Raw genomic sequence first — 24,805 nt, forward strand, 5'->3', positions numbered from 1 at the left:
CGCTAAAATTATAGTCTATAGCCCGACTATGCAGAAGCCACCATCAAAGAGCGGCTGCCGCCCATAGTAAGAATCATACGATTCTACGTATGGGTTTTGAATTTCTTCGCCCTCAAGCTTGGCGTGATATTTGCAGTTTAAGCTTGTCGGTCCAACAGTACTCGGCATGAAAATTTTCCTTTGGAAAGAGACTCTGATTCTAGGCTGAAGCTCAAAGAGAATGTAATACTGTGGAGGTGGCGTCAATGGCAAAAAAAAATCTTCTAACAGTGTACATGGAACGACCATTGACGAAGTAAAATATGTATCCTTGAATGGTTCTTCCTCCTCCACTATCACGTTTGGCTCATCCTCACAAGAAGATTCCTCAAAAATGATTTCTTCATGCTCTGGCTCAGTTATTTCACTCTCTTGGTAGATCTCCAAAATTGGTTCTCTAAGAAGCGCAATTTGTTCATCCAAAAGACTTATGCGACTTTCTAAAAATTGATTTGACTCTGTCTGCTGTCGCACAAGATTTTCCAACTGAGCCACATAATCTTCGGAACGCCCTATGCACTCTTCTTGATGCTCCGGTGGCTGGTTCGCAAAATTTTTAAAGTTGATATCTGGAGGATATTGGTGACTCCAACCCTGCAGTGAAGGATCACAATGCCAATGGTAGTCAAAATCTGCCATATCATTTAACAAGTGCATCGCACTGTCTTCATCTCTTCTAAACAATTGACTGCCAGTGGCCAACGCTCCATAATCCACCCAACTTCTTGTAATCTCATCCAAACCAACATAAAAAAATTGAGTGAGGGTGTAGCTCGAAAATTTATGGCATCGAAATCTGTTCGCCAAATCATTGAATCTCCCCCAAACAGCATAGAATGGTTCCAAGTATTGCTGGCCAAATCTTGTGAACACCTGATGATGATCCATCTCCAAGTACCTCACAAGCAAAAGAAAAGAAAAAAAAATCAAAATTAAAATAAAATAAAAAAAACGAAAAGAACGAAAAGATAGAAATAAAAAAAAATGTCTAGCCTCAAACAAATAATCTATCCTAATATCAACTAAACAGTCCCCGGCAACGGCGCCAAAAACTTGACCGGCTAAATCGGTGTGATATAAATCTACTGGCAAGCGTACCAGGTCAAGTAATAGTAAAGTGGACAGAGAGTCCAAGTATCGATCCCACAGGAACTGCAGTCAATTCTCAAGAATTAATTATTTTACTTAATCTAAACAAAATAAAAGAAGGATTTTGAATTAAATAAAATAAGAATATAAAATAAAAACTGATTAAGAAATAAGAATAAAAATAACTAAAGATAAAAATAATTAAAATAAAGACAACCAAGACACACGTAGGTACCGAACAAATCACGTAACATGTAGTCGATTCAGGACTCAGATTTAATCTTAATTCACGGGAATTCTCCTAATTTGTTCAAAGGTCTATTTCTAGAACAATCAAACCTATTCAAATATTGATGAACTAATCTTTCGTAATTCTAATCAAATTTGAATGCATTAAATATTTGTGAAAATTCAGTTTACACCTAAACCGCACACTGAAACCGAATTCTATTTCTAGTCGGTTTTACAATATGTTAATTATCAGAGTGATCAAAATCAAAACCTCCTCTGTCGATTTGGAATTGATTAACATGCAAGCAAACAGTTGATCAGACTATTCACAAGACAACTATAAATCTGACAATCAATAAAATAAAATCAACTCTAAAAAATCCCAAACAAACATCCAAGTTTTCTACATAAATTTGTTCGGCCCAATCACGCCGTCTTGGTTGAAAATAAACTACTCAATAATTAAAAATAATAATTCAAAAATAAAAATAAAAAGAAGAAAAGAAAGAAGAAAATCTTCTCTCCAAAGCCTTGTAGTCGCCTCCTCTTGCGTTGTCTGCGCTCTGGAGCTTCCGAAACCTCAAAAATATGTTATATCCTCTATGTATATGGTCCGGGACGCCTACCAGTTAATTTCCTCTCAAAATAAGGATTTTTCGGAACACATATGACCCCCGAACACGCGCGCGCGTGTGGCATAGGCCTCGCGCGCACGCAGAAGTTAAAAACAGAGATCTGATCACGAAACTCGCGCGCGCGCGAGCTTGATTCTCGCGCGCGCGCAGTACAAGTTTTCTGCACCGAGCTACGATTTTCAAAAATTCATATCTCAAGATCTAGCCGTCGGATTGAGCTGAAATTTGGACAGCAGCTTCAAAACATCGTGAATTTAATCTGACCGGTGGAGATCGGATTTGGAGCTCTCTAAAATTAAATTTGATTTTTTGAACAAAGCTGGTCCGCAATTCACTCTTCAACAATATATTTTCCTACAAAATTAACCCAAGGAGTGAAATACACACATGCACTAAAACACATAAAAACACATAAAAATAATATGAATGCACACAAAATAGACATAAAAATAACATGAAATAATGCATACAAAATGCACTTATCACATATCCAAGGGTTCTGCTGAAAAATAGGAAGAAGATCGCAAGACGACAAAAGAAGCAAAGAAAAATCATGATAAAAGGATGGAAGAAGCCAAGGGAAGGAAATAAAAGAACGATAAAAGAAATAGATGAGGTGGCTTAGGCAGTAGCTGATTTAGAAGATAGGTTTTCTTTTTATTCATAGGTGTAATAGGTTTATTTCTTCTTGCTTTTGTTCTTTTTTGTAACATTGAACTTCATTATCTCAATGAAATTCATTCTTTACATTTCATTATATCTCTGCGATTTTATTTCTTTGGAGCTTAGGTTTTGTCATCCCAAAAAGGGATAAATTGTTAGATTCTTTAGTTTTGGTGATAACAAACAATAATTTATTGTAGTATATCCAGCTATCATGCTTTTTAAGATAGGCACTCGACCGCTCTATTTGAAGACCTCAAAGCACTCACCCTCTCCCAAGCAGTTAGAAGTGTTAACCTGGTGTAACGCCTCAAAAGTAGCCTAATCGAGATTTTAGGAGATTAGATTGATAATCAGAGATTATGAAATTCGAGGATTGAATTGTTATTCGATAAGAGACTGAATTTTGCAATTTTTGAAGAATTCAGGGGCCAAAGTGCAAATTAGAGATTTTGACTTAATATAAAAGGGATTTTTGGAACATGAGTCATCATCTTCTTCCCTTCTCTTCTTCCTCCTCTCGCCCAACTCCATTAATGCCCCTTCGAGCTTTGTGATTTCAATTTTTGCTCGATCCGTCCGATAGAAATTCAATCTGAAGGTATCTTTGAGATCACGGCTTAGAGAGCTCCATTATACCGTAAGTTTTTCTTCGATCGGTTTATGTAAAATTTTGGATGGCGATATAATTTGATGAAATTCGGATATAATGTGCTTGAGCTAGCATAGATTGTATATCCGAAGTCGGATCGGAAAAAGAACGTCGTTCGGATTTGTTATGAATTTTTAGACATAAATTCGAAAATATGATTTTTGGGATTTGTTGGAATTGGATGAATTATTGTTGTATTGAGTTTTTTAGATTGATACTTTGATGTCTGTGATTTCATATAGTTAAATTTATAGTCGTTATGCCGCCGATTTGAGATTTTCGGGATTTTAGGAGTTTGAATTAAGTTGTTGAATTGAGTTGAATTGGATTGGTTGATATTGAGCTCTTTTATAACTCCGTACAGATTTGACTGAAGATTGTTGAGTTCAGAATTGACAGAGTTTGAATCGCCGAAGAATTGATTGAGGTTTGGTACCGAATTGATATTAATCGTCGAATACGATTGAATGGATTCTGATTAGAAATCTCATTCTTATTATTGTTGCTTGTTCAGATTGGAAGCTACATCGGATTGAAGAAGAGGTAAATGACGACACTAAACCGAAAACGGATGAGTACTCGAGTTTTGATCGACTCTCGAGTCCCTGAAATCACATACATGCATGATTATTGCTTTGATGAATTAAATGCATTGATTTGATTATTTGAATACTTCTTGATATTCATATGCATTCATATTGAGCCATAATATTTAAATACCTTTTGATTTAGACGATTTGGGGACTATAATCGAGTGGACATTGGTTGTGGATTCACTCCAATCGTCGGAAATACTCATTATAGTGCTCTGAAGTCTAGAGGAGCAAGATATGCCGCATTTACCTCGATCGGGAAAGTCAGTGAGATCGCGGTGAACATATCTCGACCTCGGGATCCCAAACGATGAAAAGAATTCTTTTGATTATCTGATTAGAATAATCTTAAACCCTGATGACATGCATTGCATTCTATTGCATTTTGAGCCAAGTTGATGTTAGATTCATGTTGTTGATTTACTACATGAAATTGCATGTCTAGCTGTCGATATATCAGATTTGATATATTATTTGATGATTGATTGTTCTGTCTATTTTACTGGAAATTCTATTCTCACCGGAGTTATCCGGCTGTTGTTTTGTTTGTATGTGTACTTGACAATAGTTGAGGCAGGTTCGAGTAAGAGACAGCATGACTAGATTGGGATTGTGATGATAGAAGTGAGGACTTAGTTTAGAAGTCAATATTTATATTCGAACTCTTTTGATGTATTGTATATTGAGTTGTAGAACCTAGAATCTGATGCATGTTCTACGCTTTTGAATATTCGGATAACTTTAGACGTCTTTTGTATTGTATGATGCTAGATCGATGTTGTATGCATGTTGTATTTTGAGAATTGGATTGTTGAGTTGAGATTTGGAAATGAGAGCAAATCTGGGATTTTGGCCCAGAACCTGTCTCGCTCGAGCGCATGATTGTGCCGCTCGAGTGAGTGAATTTTATTCTTCTTCTTGAGGCAGAGAAGGTCTCGCTCGAGCGCATGATGATGCCGCTCGAGCGAGATACCTTGGTCTTTCTCGGGCAGAGCTTTGCTCGCTCGAGCGGAAGATTTTACCGCTCGAGCGAGGCCCCTTTTTTAAAAAAAAAATAATTTCTTGAGTTTATTGCTTCAACCTTTTGGTTGGTTTTTTGATTATTGTATGATTAAATTATTAGAATCAAGGTCCTCACACCTAGACTCCAGGAAGTATAACACTCTCTTGTTACCTATATCGGCTGGTCACATGATCTACTCGCTTGCCTCAACAACAAATAGCTCATTCAACCGGCTACTCTATTGAAGATTATTTGTAACGGTCACAAGAACTCTTCTGATTCGAGCTTCACAACTTGCAAGGTGTTCAACTCACTCCATCAGAAAAACTGGTTTTCAAGACATGCAAAGCAACAAAAAATCAGAATGTTTTTTCGAATTGTCTACTGCTCATTTTCACAGGAGTTGTCTGCGATCGTTGCCTCTCATATCTAGAAAGATCCAAATTTCGCATTTATTGAAGTGTACTCTATATCAAGAAAGGAAGAAAAAAATAATGTTTTTGCATTAATGAGCTCATAGATTAACGTTGATTTGTCTCATGCAAAAGTAACTATAAATACATGATGTATCAGAGAGACAACCACGAAGAACTGAACTTACGCAATCTCTAAATCATTGTCTCTCGCTTACAAGCTTATATTCTCATAAAAATTGATCACACTAGAAAGTTTCATCTCGAGCTGCTCAAAATTAACCCTCACTTACTTGAAATACATCAGATCTTCAAGATCAATCAAAGGTTCATTAGTGCTTCTCGTATGCTTCATATATAAGGATTTCAAAGAAGAATTTTGTTAGTTTGGCTCTAAGGATTCAAACAGTGACATTGTGTTTGTTGTATTGTGATAAGATTTGCTATATTATCTTTTGGTGTACTAGGAGTTTTGAATTAGGCATAGAATAAGTCCTAATATTGGAGTAGGTTGTTACATTGTTTGTAAAGCCAAAATCTTCTAATGAATTCCTTCCTTGAGTGGAAGAAGGGGATGCGTTGAAGGATTCAGCATTTGAATTTTCATATCTCTTGTGTCCCTTGCTTACCTTTATTTCTACTTTATCTTGTTGATATATTATTGAAATGAGTATAGAGCCTCATCGAAAGCTATCAAACTATTTCTGCATTTTTAAGTTGATTGAGTGCTTTCAAAATTTGATAACTTTGGTCTAGTTGGTTAACACCTACTCGATCGATCAAATAATTTTAAAAAAAAATTTTTAAAAGTGTGTATTTATCCCCATCTACACATATTTCGATCCCAACACTAACTCCAGCTATGATTGTAGCTCACATATCATACTTTCGTCTGTCGCCAACCCTATAGTAGAGATTCTCTTGCAACTGACCCTGATATTGCTACCACTCCTGGAAGCATTTTAGAACTGAATTGTCCTAACTATGATGCTTAGAAAGCACCAAAATATAAACTAGAACGAGAGAAAACCTCTAAGTTTTATACTAAGAAATATAATTTGCATGACTAGTTATATGCTCGGGTTCGGATGGTCCGAGCGTGCATGTCGTCTACGTGTCATGCTCGTTTTGACACTTGGCTTGGGAAAGTTCGAACTGCCAAGTGCTGATGCACTTTTGATACGCGAACTGTCCGGCTAGCACCCCGAATTTGGACCGACCGATCTAGGTTAGGATGGTCCGAATTCCTCGGTGCTACCGAACTCACCTCGGTACTTCTGAATTCAATTATGCATAAATTACTCTTATTTGCTTAATTGATGACCACCTAATCAAGTTTAACCATTAAAGTACTCAAATAACGAAAAAAAACATTTAAGTACTCAAAATAGAACTTGAATCACTACATGTACGTTTATTTAACGTAATAAAGTGAGTTTGAATTTTCATATGTTGTAATACTAAAAAAAAATTAATCTCACTCATATCATATTTAATTCAATTTGTACAAAATTATAATTAAATCAAGAAATTTAACAACAAAATATATACAATACATAATATTCACATAATCATATTACACACACAAAATGTGTTCACAATGGTTAATAATAATTATTATTATTATTATTATAATACATGAGATTGTGTAAATTGATTACCTTGATAGCATGATCTATTAAAAAAAATGGTCATCAACAACTATCTAAAAATAAAATAAAATAATTTATTGTAAAATACCATAATTATTTAAAGTTAAAAAAATTATTGTAATTTCTTAAAATTCTTTCAACTTTCATATAATTCAATATCATATCATATCATGCACAAAGTAATACTACTTCGTACGTAATTACAACCGTCCATTTACCACTCCGGTCGGCCTTGGATGGCTCCAGAAGTCAAAACGGCGGCGGCGCGTGGCTCGCAACCTAAGAAAAAATGCCAGTTACAACTGCCAGCCATGCCCCCCCTCACATGAAGACAGAAAATATATAAATATATTCCTTCCACCTTTTTATCGTCCGCTTACTCATGCCTTTTTCATGACTCTTCGCACTTTACCACTCTCGTTCTCCATTTTCCTCCACATAATTTTAGCCACCGCTCCAAACTCGAATTTTTTTTTCCAGTTTTGTGACGCTCTGTGAACCGCTGATTTCACGTTTTTTTTGTGTCTTCTTCTGTTGTTGTGGTTTTGGGGCAAGTTAATCGAAGTGAGCTTGTGGATGGACTGAGTGATCAAGTCCTGCTGGGATTTGTGATGAGGTGCTTTTATTTTTTTGAAGGAATATTCTTGTAAATGCTCATCTTTTATGAATTGGACGACTGGTGGTGGACTTTCTTGACTTCTGTATTTTGGGTTCTACTTCAGTTTATAGCCGCCAGTTGGTTTTGAGATTATCTGTTGTTGCATATGATACTGTAATATATGGTTTTTGAATTGCAATTTTCGGTTCGAGCGGTGCCCAGTTGATTGGTCAACTTCTTTTTCTGTTTCCTTATTGTGTGGAGTTTTTAGGAAGTTTGGTAACTAGCAGGCGTGGTCCGGTGATTAATTCATGATCATGAGCTTTGATTGTCACATACTTTAATGGATACTCCTGATAGTAAGAAAGTTTCTGAGATAGTTGACATTGTGAAATCATGGATTCCACGGAGGCCAGAACCTGCAAACATGTCCAGAGATTTCTGGATGCCAGATCAGAGCTGCCGTGTATGCTACGAGTGTGATTCCCAATTCAATATTTTTAATCGCAGGCATCATTGTCGACTGTGTGGGCGGGTTTTCTGTGCCAAGTGCTCTGCAAACTCTGTTCCCGCGTCTTCCAGTGTGCTCAAGAGTGGTCAGGAAGATGGGGATCGGATTAGGGTTTGTAATCATTGCTTCAAGCAATGGAAAGAGGGATCAACTAATGGTGATTTGATGGCTGCATCAAGTCCTGGACTCAGTCTATCTCCCTCATCCTCAAGTTTGATTAGCACTCAATCTAGTTGTCGTACCTGTAACAGTGGCTGCTCTGCTGGTTCAGTTGGATATTCAGTGGGACCCTTCCAACATGTTTCATGTGATATTGGTCCAAGCCCACGTCAGTCTGAGCAGATGGATTCTATGTCAGGAAGGCAAAATTTGGCAACAAGCCCCAGAAGGCTTGACTATGTTGATGCTGAGGATTCTTACACTGAACAGTTTGGAAGTTACTGCAGGTCTTCTCATTCAACCACCCAATTTCTTAGTAGTCAAATTATTATTTTTTGGTTTGTTGAAACAATGGTGGTTTGTATTGGTCCTGTTACTTACAGAACTGTTCATTTTCTGATAGCTTTTCCCTGTTCGGAATTCTCCTTGATGAAGTTTGTGTTTATCTAGCAAGCACTTATTATGTCCTCTTTGTTTTTTCGGTCTGATTACATACAAGTATACAAGGAGTATCCTTTTAGATTCAACTGAAGATACTAGTTTTGTCTGATGGCTTCATGTCTTTTGCCTCTGGCTGCAACACTTTTTCTCTAGATAGTTGAGGACTCGTCGTAGAGACTGATCAGGACAGCACCTACACTTGTGACAAGGAAACTTCCCTGTGTTGCACGTGGAAGTTCCTGGAAATATGACGATTTATTCATTCTCTAAAGAACTCTTGGAATTGACATTTGTTTGTCCATTGAAATTTTCGGATTGCTTTAGAGTCTTTTCGATTTTATTTCTTGATAGATCGCTTCTAGAGTTAATAAATCCTTCAACTGATTTTGAAACTCTTTGTGCGTATACTACTCCATCAGATGCTTCCAGCAATGGGAAAAACAACTCTCAGTATTTCCATAATGAGAAGTTTTTAAGGTCGTTCACAAGTTTCTTAAATGATATTTTATTTATCCGTGGTACTGTTCGACTCTGACCACATTTATACGGAGGGCGATGCCCGTCAGATACCTGACATCATTTTGTAGATGGATTTCAAGTGCACCAAACTTTAAGTTTGTTATCTCATTTAATAGTCAATTTTTTTAGTTCTTGATTGATGTTTTGTCTGTAGATGATGTAGATTGGTTCCTTTTTGCCCCTCCAATATAAAATAGCTTTAGTATCAATCTTTAACACGTTGTGTTATTGAGCTTTGTGTGGGTTTGAGGTATTATGCTTAGGTTCTAACTCTTTCTTCCTAGTAATTCCCTCATAATTTTATTTTCTCTCATTATGTGATTGGAATTCCAGAAGCGATGATGAGGATGATAGCTACCCTTCACATGTATCACATTCTGGAGCTATTTGCTTGAGCCCTTCTGATATGTGTTATGGTACAATCAACTGCGGGGGCAATGAAAATATATATCATCCACATGAAGTGCACCCTAATGATGTAAATGGGGATTCAACTTGTAATTTGACTATATCTCCTGAAATTTTTGAGTCCCAGAGAGTGGACAAAGCGACAAAGCTTGGGGAAGAAGCAGAGCAGAATGATGCACAGAATCTCACACCACCTGTTCATGTTTTGAATGCTGTCGACAATGAACCTGTGGATTATGAAAATAATGGTCTGCTATGGTTACCTCCAGAGCCTGAAAATGATGAGGATGAGAGAGAAGCACTTTTATCTGATGATGATGATGCTAATGAGGATGCTGGGGGAGAATGGGGTTACTTACGCTCTGGCAGCTTTGGTGGTGGAGAATGCCGAAGTAGGGATAGGTCAAATGAGGAGCATCGTGAGAGTATGAAAAGAGTAGTTGATGGGCATTTCAGAGCTTTGATAACTCAACTTCTGCAGGCTGAAAACCTGCCTGTTGGCAACCATAATGTGGAAGAAAGCTGGTTGGACATTATAACTAAGTTATCATGGGAAGCTGCCACTTTTCTAAAGCCAGACACAAGTATGGGTGGAGGAATGGATCCTGGAGGATATGTTAAGGTTAAGTGCATTGCTTGTGGGCATCGAAATGAAAGGTGAACTTAATTGACTTCGCTTCGCTTAGTTACTGCATCAATCTTGAATTTTTTTTAATGATGATTAATGATTAATGCCTTGTAATATGATGGTATACATGTGGTTATGGTCGGTACTTGGTACAGAAATACTGGCTCACCATATTGTGCAGGTTAGTTTTTTGTATTTTTGTGCGCAGGAGAACAGGTATCCGAAGTTGTTGGGTGTTACTTAATGTATGTTAGTAGGCATTTAGCTTCTTATTGATCATCTGTTAAATTCCAAAAACATGACGCTGTTTTTTCCTAATGGATAAATCTAATATGGGAATATTAGATAGAAATATCAAGTTTCTGACCAATTGAAATATATGCATATCATTATGTGTTAAATATTAGTGCCATCTAGTTGTAGTTCATATCTCTGATAAGATCCTTATCTTTTTTTTATTAGTATGGTTGCCAGAGGGGTCGTTTGTAAGAAAAATGTGGCTCATAGACGAATGACTTCAAAAATTTCCAAAGCACGTTTACTACTGCTTGGTGGTGCTTTGGAGTACCAACGGGTTTCTAACCATTTGTCAAGTTTTGATACTTTATTACAGCAGGTTGTGACTCTAACTCTGATTGACTTTTTCTAGGTTTTTATATTCTTTACCATCATCTATAGGTTTTTAAATGGCTTTAATTGTAATTGTTTTCTTGATGAGAATATTTCTATTTACTTTCATCTTATGAAATCCTTGGCGGCGTTTTTCTTGTTTCAGGAAATGGACCATTTGAAAATGGCTGTAACAAAAATTGATGTGCACCACCCCAATGTTCTTTTGGTAGAAAAATCAGTTTCCAGATATGCACAAGATTATCTTCTTGCAAAAGAGATATCTCTTGTTCTTAATATCAAGAGGCCCCTTTTAGAGCGTATAGCTCGCTGCACTGGTGCACAAATAGTTTCTTCAATAGATCATCTTTCAGCTCCAAAATTAGGGTATTGTGACTTTTTCCACGTGGAAAAGTTTATGGAAGATCTTGGCAGTGCTGGTCAGGGCGGGAAAAAGTTAACAAAAACGCTGATGTTTTTTGAAGGCTGCCCTAGGCCATTGGGATGTACTGTAAGTCTGTAATTTCTTTGACTGATACACATATATTGTCATGTTGAGTGTGTTTTAGTTTATCTATGTCCAATGTTGTAAATGGGGGGAGGTGGGGCAGTGCCTAGGCGGGTGAATTTTTTTAGCAATTTTTTATAAGTAATTATTGAAGTTTATGAGAAGTAACAGCATGAAGAAAAGAAAAAATTTTCTCATATTTTCCACTGATCAGAATAGAATACGTACAAGTATTTAAAAGAATTACATCTACCTAATCCCTTAAAGAATGGAATCTGATAAGTACAATCCTAACCACTCCTAGAAATTTAAACTAGCAGATAAGATAACATTTAACTACTAGATAATGATCTAATTATTCAATATTCAACACTCCCCCTCAAGCTGGATCATATAAGTTGATCATGCCCAGCTTGGAACTCAAATCTTCATAATTAGGCCGAAAAAGTGCTTTTGTTAGAATGTCTGCCACTTGCAATTTGGTAGGAATGTAGTTTAGATGGAAACTTCCATTTTTGATCTTCTCGCTTATAAAATGTCGATCCACCTCAACATGTTTGGTTCGATCATGATGTACTGGATTTCTTGCAATGCTAATAGCTGCCTGGTTGTCACACATCAACTCCACTGATTGATTCCCTTCTATCTTTAACTCACCAAGTAATTTCTTGAGCCACATTCCTCACAAATTCCATGGGCCAATGCTCGAAATTCAGCTTCAGCACTACTACGTGCAACCACAGTCTGCTTTTTGCTACGCCAAGTTACTAGATTTCCCCAAACAAATGTGCAATACCCGGAGGTAGAGCGTCTGTCAATAGGTGATCTGGCCCAATCAGCATCACTGTACACGGTGATACCTCTGTTGGAGGCTTTTCTGAAAAATAGTCCCTTTCCTGGAGTACGTTTCAGATAACTTAACACTCGATATGCTGCATCCATGTGTTCTTCGGTTGGATTGTTCATGAATTGGCTAATAAAACTCACAACAAAGCCAATATCTGGTCGTGTGTGCGACAGATAAATTAGTTTGCCAACTAATCTCTGATATATTCCTTCAATCCTTTTTCAATCATATCTTGATGTTCGGGTCCATTGGTGTATCCACTGGCCTGCATCCCGACATACCAGTTTCCTTCAAGAGATCTATCACATACTTTCGTTGTGATATTGAGATACCAAGCGAAGACCTTGCCACTTCCATTCCCAAAAAATACTTCAGGTGTCCGAGATCTTTCATCTCAAATTCTTTTGACAACATAGTCTTCACATGAACCATTTTTTCTTCGTGATTACCTGTAAGAACAATGTCATCAACATATACGATGAGAGCTGTAATTTTACCTCCCTCGAAATGTTTGACAAATAAGGTGTGATCAGATTGGCATTGTCTGTAGCCGTCTTGTTTCAAAACATTTGTGAATCGATAGAACCAAGCTCGAGGTGACTGTTTGAGATCATAAAGCGACTTCTTTAATCTGCACACTTTATTTTTGGTTTTTCCGGACTCAAAACCTGAAGGAATGTCCATATATACTTCTTCCTCTAAATCTCCGTTAAGGAATGCATTTTTCACGTCAAGTTGAAACAAAGGCCAGTCTAAGTTAGCAGCAATTGACAAAAGTACTCGGACTGTGTTGAGCCTGGCCACTGGAGCAAATGTCTCCTGATAGTCAATACCATAAGATTGTGTGTATCCTTTGGCTACTAATCGTGCCTTAAACCGATCTATGCTTCCATCAGATTTATGTTTGACAATGAAGATCCATTTGCACCCAACTGTTTTCTTTCCCGGTGGAAGATTTGTAATCTGCCATGTGTTGTTCTTTCCAAGAGCTTTGATTTCATCAAACACAGCCTCTTTCCAACTCGGATCATTTAAAGCTTCTTTTATAGTTGACGGGACCTGTACCTGGTCCAATTTTGAGATAAAAGCACGATATGCAGTAGAAAATCGGTCAAATGTGACAAAATTGCATATGGGGTGCATTGTGCATGATCTAACTCCTTTTCTCAATGCAATGGGCCTATTGTCAAGATCATCAATACCATGAGCGTTACCTTGGATGTTTTTCTTTAGGTCTGGCTCCGGAGAAGAGTCTTGGACAGGTTGAGCTTGCACAAGATCTTGCATGTTCCCTTGATGAGGTTGTTTCCTTCGAGAATAGACCTGAAGTGGCTGATTGGGTTCCAGATGATCACGAATTACTGCTGGATTTGGCTCGTGCTGATGGAGGAATTTTTGGTGAAGGATCAAGATGGTTTGTGGGTGGAAGAATTAGTGGTATGGGTTCCCAACTTTGAGATTCAACACTGCTACTCTCCCCCTGAAGCGAAGAAGTGGGAAAGAAGGGCTCAGTTTCGAAAAAAGTAACATCCATGGAAGTATAGAATTTTTTGGTGATGGGAGAATAACACTTGTACCCTTTTTGATTTAGAGAATATCCAAGAAAGAGGCACTTGACTGCCCGTGGTTCAAGTTTGCCCCTGTTGTGTGCATGAATGTGAACAAATGATGAGCAACCAAATACTTTGAGGGGAAGATTATGGAGAATATGTGTGTTGGGATAAAATTCGAGGAGAGATTGGACTGGAGTTTTGAATTGGAAGACTCGAGAAGGCATCCTATTAATAAGGTAAGTGGCAGTGAGAATGGCGTCCCCCCAAAAATGTTTTGGAACATTAGTTGTGAATAGCAATGATCGTGCGACTTCAAGAAGGTGGCGGTTTTTTCGTTCTGAAACCCCATTTTGTTGCGGGGTGTCAACGCAAGAGCTTTGGTGGACAATGCCATGGGATTCCAAGTAGTCACCCAAGACTGAATTAAAATAATCCCGGGCTCTATCTGTTCTTAAAATCTGGATTTTAGTGCAAAATTGTGTTTGAATCATTGCATGGAATTGTTTGAAGATACGGGAGGTTTCAGATTTCTCTTTCATTAGGAAAACCCACGACAATCTCGTATGGTCATCAATAAATAAGAGGAACCAGCGTGTACCACTCAAATTTCTCACATTAGAGGGGCCCCAAATATCACTGTGGATGAGAGAAAACGGTTTAGATGGTTTGTAACGATGCGGTGTAAAGGTGGTGCGAGTGTGTTTAGACAATTGGCAAATATCACACTGAAGGGAACGAGGAACTTTATTATTGAACAAGAAGGGAAATAATTTTCAAGATACAAGAAATTAGGATGTCCTAATCGATAGTGCCATAAAGTAATGTCACTATCCTTATTTGAGTGCATAGACGAAACAGAATAAGACATCAAGGGTGAGGAAGCTGTCAAACTTCTCTTGGAAACAGCCATCTCGAGAAGATAAAGTCCAGCACAAGGATCAGCACTGCCAATCGTCTTCCCCGATGCCAAATCCTGAAAAACACACGAGTTAACATCGAATTTGGTCGTGCACTTGAGGCCTGCATTCAATTTACTCACTGATAACAAATTACAATTAAGATCAGGCACATATAGAATAGATTGAAGTGAAATTTCTGGAGTTAACTAAACAGATCCATAACCATCCACTTTGGAGCATGACCCATTAGCAATGCGGATTGTTTATGAATCTGTGCATGGACAGAATGATTTAAACAATTCCAAATTTCCAGTCATATGGTCCGAGGCACCGGAGTCAACAATCCAGGAGGTGCATTGATTATACTGCGAGAGCAACGCATAAGAAAAATTACCTTGATGCACAGCATTACCAGTACTTGGAGGCGGAGAGTTGGACTGCTTAGACAGACTGAAGAGTTTTTGGAGCACATCCAGTTGCTCTTTGGTGAAGGGTTGTGGTCCTGGGGAATTATTTTCTGTCAATGCAGCATTTGCCCGTCTTTCCCGAGCAGGCTTCCAATCTGCGGGTTTCCCATGGATCTTCCAACAATTTTCCAGTGTATGACTATGTCTCTTGCATTTTTCACACCAAGGACGGCCGGGTATAGGTCCTGTTTTGAATTTTCCAGAGGTGGACGATTGAGAAAAATGTCCAGATGTTGACATAGACTCATCAGAATGAATGGTTGAGGATTTATGTGCAGCAAGGGCGGAGCCTTCAATAGGCAGAGCGGTCGTGGGACCCAACATAAACTTCATGCGGCTCTCTTCGTGTCGGACATCAGAGAATACACTGCGGAGGGTGGGTATAGGTTTGCTGCCCAAAATCCGACCACGAACTTCATCAAGTGTACTGTTAAGGCCTGATAAGAATTTGAAGATTCGTCGCTTCTCCACGATGGCCTTATAACGACGTTCATCATCTGGGCATTTCCATTCATGGACCTCAAAGAGGTCTAGCTGCTGCCAGTGACGAGTGAGATATGTGAAGTATGAGGTGACAGTGGACTCGCCTTGACGGAGATCTTGTAGGATGCTTTCAATCTCAAAGAGTTCAGACCTATTTTCCTTGGATGAAAAAGTATCTCGAGCGGCCTCCCAAATCTCTTGTGCAGTAGTATAAAGAAGAAAGTTTTCACCGATCTCCGGAGTCATGGAGTTAATCAACCAGGACATGACCATATTGTTCTCTGAATTCCAAGTTCGGAATTTAGAACTCGATTTTTCTGGACAGGTTGATGCGCCGGAGAGGAGTTCATCCTTCCCTCTGCCACATATGAACATCATAACGGATTGCGACCATTGAAGGTAATTGTGTCCGTTTAATTTGTGGTTGGTGATCGGGACAGGATTGTTGTCGGCGTTTAATTTGAGGGTGTCGGTGATTGGGGTTGCAGGTGGAGTCGCCATGCCGTATTTGGTCATGGGTGTTTAGGGCTTTGATACCATGAAGTTTATGAGAAGTAACAGCATGAAGAAAAGAAAAATTATTCTCATATTTTCCACTGATCAGAATAGAATACGTACAAGTATTTAAAAGAATTACATCTACCTAATCCCTTAAAGAATGGAATCTGATAAGTACAATCCTAACCACTCCTAGAAATTTAAACTAGCAGATAAGATAACATTTAACTACTAGATAATGATCTAATTATTCAATATTCAACAATTATATATAATCATGCAATGTAATTACAAATAGTCATAAGTTTTTATGTAATACATGTAATTAAATAATGTTTATGCATAAAGAAGCCTCATACAATATAATACAATCTAAATAAAGTGCAAATAAATATATAAATGCAAACTAACAACATAATTAAGGTGGTGGCTGATGGCGGCAGCGGTGGCGGGCGGCTGGAGGCGGTTTCAGGGTGGTGGCTGATAGTGGAGGACACTTAAAACCAAAAGTAAATACAAAAGAGAGTGAGGTGTTTTTATTATATCTAGGGTTTTTTAAATTGATTGATTTTGATTGTTTTTTAAAATTATTTGAATTTGATAGTTGACAGGGATTTTAAAATCATTTACTCCCTCGGCCTGCTTGCCCGCCTCGTCCACCGGATGGTCTCGGACCGCCTACAGAGACCGCCTTAAACAAAGGTGGGGCAGGCGGCCGCCTCGTCTGCCATTTAGAACACTGTATATGGAAGAGGGAAACTACGAATGCTGTATTTGGCAATTCTAGCTTTTGAGGATTTGGGGACCTTAAGGCAGTAAATAGTGCATGACTTATTTTCCTATGTTCCTCAAAATGTATGCACAAGATATTATTAAGGGATTAAATTCAATGACTGATCTGGAAAATTTTTATCAGATATAGAAGAATCTTTGGGAGACCTTTGGGACAAGATCAAGTTAAGAGTATCCACTTGGATCCATAAGTGTTCAGATTTCCAATCTTTTACGATCTCCTTTTGACATTTCTGTTTTGATTTGACTTTAGTATGTTTCTGTGGACCTCTGGTTCACTGATTGTAATCTAACCACATATATTAAATTAAAAATATCTTCGTTTCCTATCAAAAAAAAAAAAAACTGTTTGATCTAGATAAGCTGTATAGGGAGCTGTTTAGTGATGCAATACTGGTTGATTTCGAATGAGAAATTTAGTATCTAGTGAGTAATAGATGTTAAACTGGGTAAATTGCAAAAACTCAAATTTGTGGCAAACAAGTTGGGTGATTTGTAGCTTGCTGATGGAAATGTTCCGCCTTTATTTGACTATTTGCCAGTTGCATCTTATAATCTGCTCTACCATTATTTAAGATCATATCTGGAATTTCAGCATTATCTTTCTTTGATTTTTCTGTAGATTCAGCCTACGCCTGAGCCAAATAAGGATTAAGAGATTTTTAAATTTTTTTTTTTTTACTTTTTATCTTTCTTGGGAAAGTTAAAAGTTTCTTCTTCTTCTTCTTTTTTCCCACTTCTCAAATTTCTCTATGTGCAGGGGTGATGAGGAGTTTGAGGATGTCTGACTTGTTGTTTTATTTGATGGAAACTATATGGATTTTGCTATTGGAGTTTTCTTTTTTTAAGGAAAAATCATCTGTTTCATTTTTAAGGATGAGTTGGTTCCTCTAAAGGGATAGGTTGATTTTGCTAATGTCTTATTGACTTTGTTCACACACTATCTTCTGCTTCTTTAATGGAGGTTATTGTGAATATTCCTGCTGTTCCATTTTACTTAAAATTTCAAACAAGAAATGAGTAGTACAAGCTTATTATGTGCCGATGTACTTCTTGTCTCTTTTCCGGGTACCTAAGGGCATAGCGGAGGCGATGGAGAAGGTTATGAGGGATTTCCTTTGGGATGGGGCTGATGGCGACAAACATTGTCATTTGCTCGCTTGGGAGCAGGTGTGCAAGCCCAAAGATAGAGGGGGGTTGTGTATTGGGAACATCTGTTTGAGGAATAGGGCATTGTTGGGGAAATGGTGGTGGAGGTTTTATGTCGAGGACAAACCGTTGTGGAAAAGGAACATAGTGAGTAAATACGGGTTACAAGAGAATGGATTGGATGCGGGTTTAGCAAGGAATGTTACTTTCAGGTGTACATGGAAATTTATTTCTAGATCTTACTCGACTTTTCACCAGTTAGTGAGGACAGTGGTTAAAAGGGGGTCCAAGGTCAGGTTTTGGGAGGATAGGTTGGTGGGGGATTCTTCCTTTCGGGATTTGTATCCGTCTTTATTTCAGATTTCATCGGTCCACAATATGCCTATTTCTTATTTTGCTACGTTCGAGAACCCTTCTTCTTCCATCTCATGGGACTTACATTTTCGAAGGGTTCTGAGGGATGATGAATTAGATGAGTTGAACGCTTTGTTAGGTGGATTAGACAGGGTGAGGTTGATTGAAGGGGTAGACGATATCAAAGTGTTGGATGGGGATCCTTCAGGTCTCTTTTCAGCCAAATCCTTCTTCGAGTCATTCTTTCCGAGCAGTGGCTTTCCCATTTTTTCTTTTTTCAATGTTATCTGGAAGGTTCCGGTTCCAACAAAGGTCCAAGTATTTTCGTGGACCGCGGTGTTGGGCAAGGTGCCGACTTCAGAGACGATGCAAAAGAGGTGGCCCACATGTGCTCTGTGCCCAAGTTGGTGTGTGCTGTGTCGGAAAGAGAAGGAGACGCAAGACCACATGTTGATTCATTGTACTTTTACGAGTGGGCTGTGGGCTAGAGCTTTGGCAGAGACGAGGCTGGTTTGGGTGGTTCCAAGATCAGCGCAAGAATTATTCGCTATAGATCTTGGACATCTCCTTGGCAAGAAGGGCAGAATTTTTTGGATGGTGGTCGTTCATGGCATATGTTGGTCCGTGTGGTTGGAGAGGAATAGAAGATTTTTCGAAAACATTGAAGAGTCGATTGATGTGTGCTGGGAAAAGATCAAAATTCGAATTTCTACTTGGATTGGGTCTCATGTAGAGTTTGAGAATGTCTCAATCTCATATTTATTAAGAGATTGGGATTTTGTCTATTGTTGATATGAGTAGGATCATGACTAGATTTTTGTTGATTGCCGATCACTTGTCCGCCTATTGTACTCAATAGTTTTCCCGTAATTAATATTATATTGTTTCTTATCAAAAAATAAAAAATAAAAAATTCAGTCGCTTTATTCACATATCCGTTTTGGCTTATCCATTTTGTTTCTTATCGGGCTTCAGGTTTTACTCAAGGGTGCCAGTGGGGATGAGTTGAAGAAAGTGAAAAATGTTATCCACTATAGTGTTTTTGCTGCTTATCACTTATCTCTAGAGACCTCATTTCTTGCTGATGAAGGGGCTTCGCTGCCAGAATTCCCTTTGACATCTCCGATTAAGGTTGCGCTGCCTGATAAACCCTCAAACTTTGAAAGGTCCATAACTATGGTACGGAACAACAATCTTCATCCATCTGAAAAACCTCAAGTGTTCCAGCAGCCTGGCTCTCAGTCTAAGAACAACCTGTTTCTTGATATCAGACAATCATCTAGAATAGTTCCCATGTCTGAGACAGACCCTCGAGGTTGTGCTCCAAGTCCTAATTTTGCATCTGCCACGGGTAATACAGACACTATACTTCCGCAGGAGTATATCTCTGATGCTGATTCATACAAGGAGACAAGTGGGCTCGGTTTCAGAGAATTTTATGCAGCTGAAAAGCCTTTGAATCAAATAGGTGAAACAGAGGGAAAAGATGATCTAGTTCCTAACTTCGTTTTCAGCCCAGAGGTTTCTAGACTCAGATTTGGCTTTTCTTATGCTCATGGAAATAAAATGCCTCCGCATTTGAACAGTTATGAATCGACATCTTTGGGACAGGATAACATTGATAATCATGGGAAGTTAGCATCGTCGAAGGAAGAGTTTCTTCCCTCACCGTCTGATCATCAGAGCATTCTGGTTTCTCTTTCGACAAGGTGTGTGTGGAAAGGAAGTATATGCGAGCGTGCTCATCTCTTTCGAATCAAATACTATGGATGCTTTGATAAACCTTTGGGTCGATATCTTTGGGATAATTTGTTTGACCAGGTATCTGATTTTTTTTCTACATCTTTGAATGCTACTTGATGTGGCTATATTTTACACATCAAACTTTGAATGCGTGGTTTGTAAATTCTTATCAGGGCTACCGTTGTCACTCGTGCGAAATGCCATCAGAAGCACATATATATTGCTACACTCATCAACAAGGCAGCCTTACAATTTCTGTAAAAAAGTTTTCAGAATTCCTTTTGCCTGGGGAGCGAGAAGGAAAGATTTGGATGTGGCATCGGTGCCTACGTTGTCCAAGGACCAATGGTTTCCCTCCTGCTACCAAAAGAGTGGTTATGTCAGATGCTGCCTGGGGTTTATCTTTTGGAAAATTTTTGGAACTTAGTTTTTCAAATCATGCTGCTGCAAGCAGGGTTGCTAGCTGTGGTCATTCTCTTCATAGAGATTGTCTTCGATTTTATGGGTATGCATTTATTTTACTAATCTGGATATAGTTCAATTTAGAGTTCTCCAATTTACACTTTGATTGTTAAATTTTGTGCAATCCTGCAAGTCGAAGGTCCAGCTGAATCTCATTTCTGCTCCATTCTCATGAGATTTTTGTTGAAATCCTGTTGGTTGAAGTTTGATGATCGCATTCTATTTCATTTCCTTTTATGCTTGTTGATAATTGCTCCTTGATTAGAAAATAACACCTCTCTTTTTTGAGGAAATTCCAAGGTCCTGCTTCACGTCTGTTCCAGTTCCTTCATATCAATGTGCAAACTTGCATTAGATTTTGAGCTTTCTTTTCGAAGAGTTGCTTTACATTCCTAAATACAGATTTTCTATTGCGCTTTTGGGAATAATCCAAGTGATGTGCTCTCAGAATTTCTAGCTTAGTTTGTTTTGGCAGGTCTCGCAAAATTTTCTTACATGGTTGTACTCTATGCAGTTTCGGGAGGATGGTGGCATGCTTCCGGTATGCTCCCATCAATGTTCATTCTGTTCATCTCCCACCCTCAAAACTTGAATTTAATCATCAAAAGCAGGAGTGGACACAGAAAGAACTTGATGAGGTGAAATTTTGTAAATAATCGGCTAATTGTTCCCCCAGATATTTGTAGTTCACAGCACTCATGCCTCGGTACAATAATTCGTGACTACAGGTCAGCAGCAAGGCTCGTCTTCTTTTTGCTGAGGTATCCGAAGCTCTGCCTCGGATATCTGAAAAGATTGCTAAAAGTGTTCGCACGAAAGCACCTGAATCAGTTCAGCAGATTGCGGAACTGGAATTGATGATTCAGATGGAGAAGGAAGATTTTGAGGTGGTTTATATGGAAAGTTACTCAATATGCATTAAATTCAATTGGGGTGAATTATATTTGAGCTTTGTTAAACTTGCATGAAGACAACCCATTATAAATTGAATTGGGGTGAATTATATTTGAGCTTTGTTATCACGTGTTAGTACTGATGCCTTCAGCTAATTTTTTTTCTGGATACAAATGGGACAGTCTAAATTCCAATTTTTGCTTCTGAAAAACATATCGCCATATTACATGTACAAAATTTTGTTCCTCTGTTATCTCCATCTAACCAAAGTCATGGTGTTTAGGAGTCACTGCAGTGTGTTTTCGAGAAGGAGCCTAAATCTGGTCTGCCGGAAATTGACATTCTTGAGATCAACAGACTCAGAAGGCAGTTAATTTTGCACGCTTATGACTGGGACCAGCGTTTGATACATGTTTCTAGATCTAATTTTCTAGGCTGGAGCAACTCAGTACCACAGCTGTCAGAGAAGCCTGGCAGTTCAGGGGAAAGACCAACTGGGATGGATGTGTTTTCCAGGTTAGGGAGAGGCTTCAGTAGCTGTGATTCTTCTCTTGAAAATTTTAAGCCTGATATAGAACTTGCTGGGAAAGAGCATGGCCAAGTCAACTCAGCTTATGAGATTAATAAATCAGTGGACACGAGTTTGATCGAGAGCAATATCAATAAGCCTGACAGTTATCAATGTTCTGGCGCAAGTTTGACAGGGAAGCCCGACAACCCAGAAACTGGAAAAAGTGTGCGACGGGCTCGATCAGTGGGGCAGTTCCCCCCAGTGGAAGCTCTATCTGATAATTTAGATGCTGCATGGACTGGCAATCTCCCTCCAGCAGCTATGGTTTTCGAGGAGAATGAGTTCATATCTCCTAATCTACTTTCCAGAAGCTCCTCTCCTGGCATTGTGTCAACCTCAGCAGAACCTGCTGAAAGTAACTTTGCTAGTGGTAAATCTATGGCTGAGGATACTCATACCTTTAATTCTGTGTTACCAGCAAAAGGTCCTAGTGATATAGGCAATCCAAGTAGTTGGATGGGCATGCCGTTTTCAACTCCGTATCAGTCATTTAACAAGAATTCTTCTCCTAATGCGCAGAAGCTTTGTAAGATAAGCGACTATAATCCTGTATATGTCTCATCGTTGAGAAAGCTGGTATGTTGGGGTGGAGCTAGGCTGCTGCTACCCTTAGCTTCTAGGGACACTGTTGTTCCAGTTTATGATGATGAGCCTACTAGCATCATTTCATATACCCTAGTCTCACCAGACTACAAAAAGCTTATGTCAGAGGAACCTGAAATACTATGGAAAGATTCTTTAGGATTCTCAAGTACATTATCGATTTTGGAGTCATTTAATTTGTTTTCACCTCATTCTTATGATGAGACACCTTCCGAATCCTTAAGGACTCTTGGTTCTACGGATGAAAGCATCTTATCCTCTGGCTCGCGAAGTTTCTCAGGTTTGGACCCAGTTTTAGTTCCAAATGCGTTGCATGCCAGAATATCTTTCTCTGATGATGGCCCTCCAGGAAAGGTGAAGTATAATGTGACTTGTTATTTTGCAAAGCAGTTTGAGGCCCTGAGGAAAACTTGCTCTGTTAGTGAGTTAGACTTCATTCGCTCTCTCAGTCGCTGTAAGAAGTGGGGTGCACAGGGAGGTAAAAGCAACGTCTTCTTTGCCAAAACATTGGATGACAGATTTATTATCAAACAGGTAACAAAGACGGAGCTAGAGTCTTTTTTAAAGTTTGCTCCATCTTACTTCAAGTACTTATCGGAGTCTTTAAAGACTGGATGTCCCACTTGCCTGGCAAAGATTTTAGGCATCTATCAGGTACCAATTATTGTCTACTTAGATCTTTTAACTAATTGCCTACTTTTTTGTGCCTATTCTCAACTTCATTTTTAAATTCAGTTTGCCAGAATAGCTTCATTGAATTGCTGATGACTGATCTGTTGGATCTTCCGACAGAAGCTATAGCTTTTAAGACACACAAAAACTGATTTTGCATGCCATGTCAAGTTCATAAAATTGTTATGTTTAGAACTGTCGGAAACTTGTTAACTCCATTTTGCTTTCAAAAACTTCTCAATCACACGCTGTCTTTTTACTCCAAAATTATAGTTTTTGCCATTTCAGAAAGCTAATGTTTTATTTGGGTGGTGGTAAATACAAAGGTCGCGTCAAAGCATCTGAAAGGAGGAAAAGAATCAAAACTTGATGTTTTGGTGATGGAGAATCTTCTTTTCAATCGCAATATCACCCAACTCTACGATCTCAAGGGATCTGCTCGATCACGGTATAATTCGGATTCAAGTGGAAACAATAAAGTTCTTCTTGATCAGAATCTCCTAGAGGCAATGCGAACTTCTCCTATTTTTTTGGGAACCAAGGCAAAACGTCTACTGGAGAGAGCAGTGTGGAATGACACTAATTTTCTCGCTGTGAGTTGTGAATTCGTTGTCATTCTTCTAAACTAGTCTCCATTTTCACCTTCCTAAGTAAATGCATGACATAGTACCATGTGAGTGCTAGCGGGAAACTATCACTTTCGTATTGGTCCATATTTAACCAATGCCGCGTCCACCTCTTTACATGAGCTATGGCCCAGTAAATCTGACTTGCATTTTTTTTTTACTCTGGTACAGTCGATAGATGTGATGGACTACTCGCTGCTTGTTGGTGTGGATGATGAAAAGCACGAGTTGGTACTTGGGATCATCGATTTCATGAGACAATACACATGGGACAAACATCTTGAAACCTGGGTGAAGGCTTCAGGCATTCTCGGAGGCCCAAAAAATGCTTCTCCCACAGTGATTTCACCTAAGCAGTACAAGAAACGTTTCCGGAAAGCAATGTCTGCTTATTTTCTAATGGTGCCAGATCAGTGGTCTTCCTCGACGATACCACGCACTGGCTCCCAATCAGAACTAGCTGAAGAAAACATAGAAGAAAAGGTGCCTACAAAATCATAGTATTGTAAGCCCAGTCTGTAAGTTTCAGTGGGCTATTTTTTTGCCTAGAAATTTTTCTGTAAATGTATAGACTCCTAAATGTTTCCGATATCAAGTGATTTCTTACATGCAAAGAATTTCTTACAAAACTTTTCTTGGTTTCATGTGAATCCGAATTCTCCTTGCATTTCGACTGTTAGGTCTTTTTGTGGCGGTTAATTTTTAAGCCTGTTGCATGTAATTTAAGAAACACAATACTGTTAACTATTAATCCTAACTAGTTTGGCATCGAGACATTGAATGTATAGATCGGTGATTGGAGGTTCTAGTTTCTCTTTTTTTAAAAAAAAAAAAAAAAGAA

At 38.6% G+C, this 24,805-nt stretch overlaps 1 protein-coding gene across 3 annotated transcripts; it reads left to right on the forward strand.

Moving 5' to 3' along the window:
* Window positions 1-7,229: 7,229 nt before the first annotated feature.
* LOC140891714 (1-phosphatidylinositol-3-phosphate 5-kinase FAB1B-like) lies at window positions 7,230-24,659 on the forward strand. Of its 3 annotated transcripts, none has more exons than XM_073300323.1 (11): window positions 7,232-8,525; window positions 9,532-10,263; window positions 10,697-10,850; window positions 11,010-11,354; window positions 19,369-20,214; window positions 20,310-20,641; window positions 21,074-21,236; window positions 21,327-21,485; window positions 21,776-23,320; window positions 23,665-23,931; window positions 24,136-24,659. In XM_073300323.1, exons 1-11 carry the CDS (start codon window positions 7,912-7,914, stop codon window positions 24,463-24,465), a joined length of 5,487 nt encoding a protein of 1,828 aa, XP_073156424.1. In that variant the 5' UTR covers window positions 7,232-7,911; the 3' UTR covers window positions 24,466-24,659. The 3 variants fall into 3 exon arrangements, with proteins under 3 accessions (XP_073156426.1, XP_073156424.1, XP_073156425.1); XM_073300324.1 differs by having other exon boundaries at window positions 7,233-8,525; window positions 21,113-21,236; window positions 24,136-24,655; XM_073300325.1 differs by lacking the exons at window positions 23,665-23,931; window positions 24,136-24,659 and having other exon boundaries at window positions 7,230-8,525; window positions 21,776-22,946; window positions 23,057-23,188.
* The last annotated feature ends 146 nt before the right edge of the window (window positions 24,660-24,805 follow it).

The sequence above is a fragment of the Henckelia pumila genome, chromosome 3 (genome assembly GCF_033568475.1).
Source record: "Henckelia pumila isolate YLH828 chromosome 3, ASM3356847v2, whole genome shotgun sequence".
Classification (NCBI taxonomy): Eukaryota; Viridiplantae; Streptophyta; class Magnoliopsida; order Lamiales; family Gesneriaceae; genus Henckelia; species Henckelia pumila.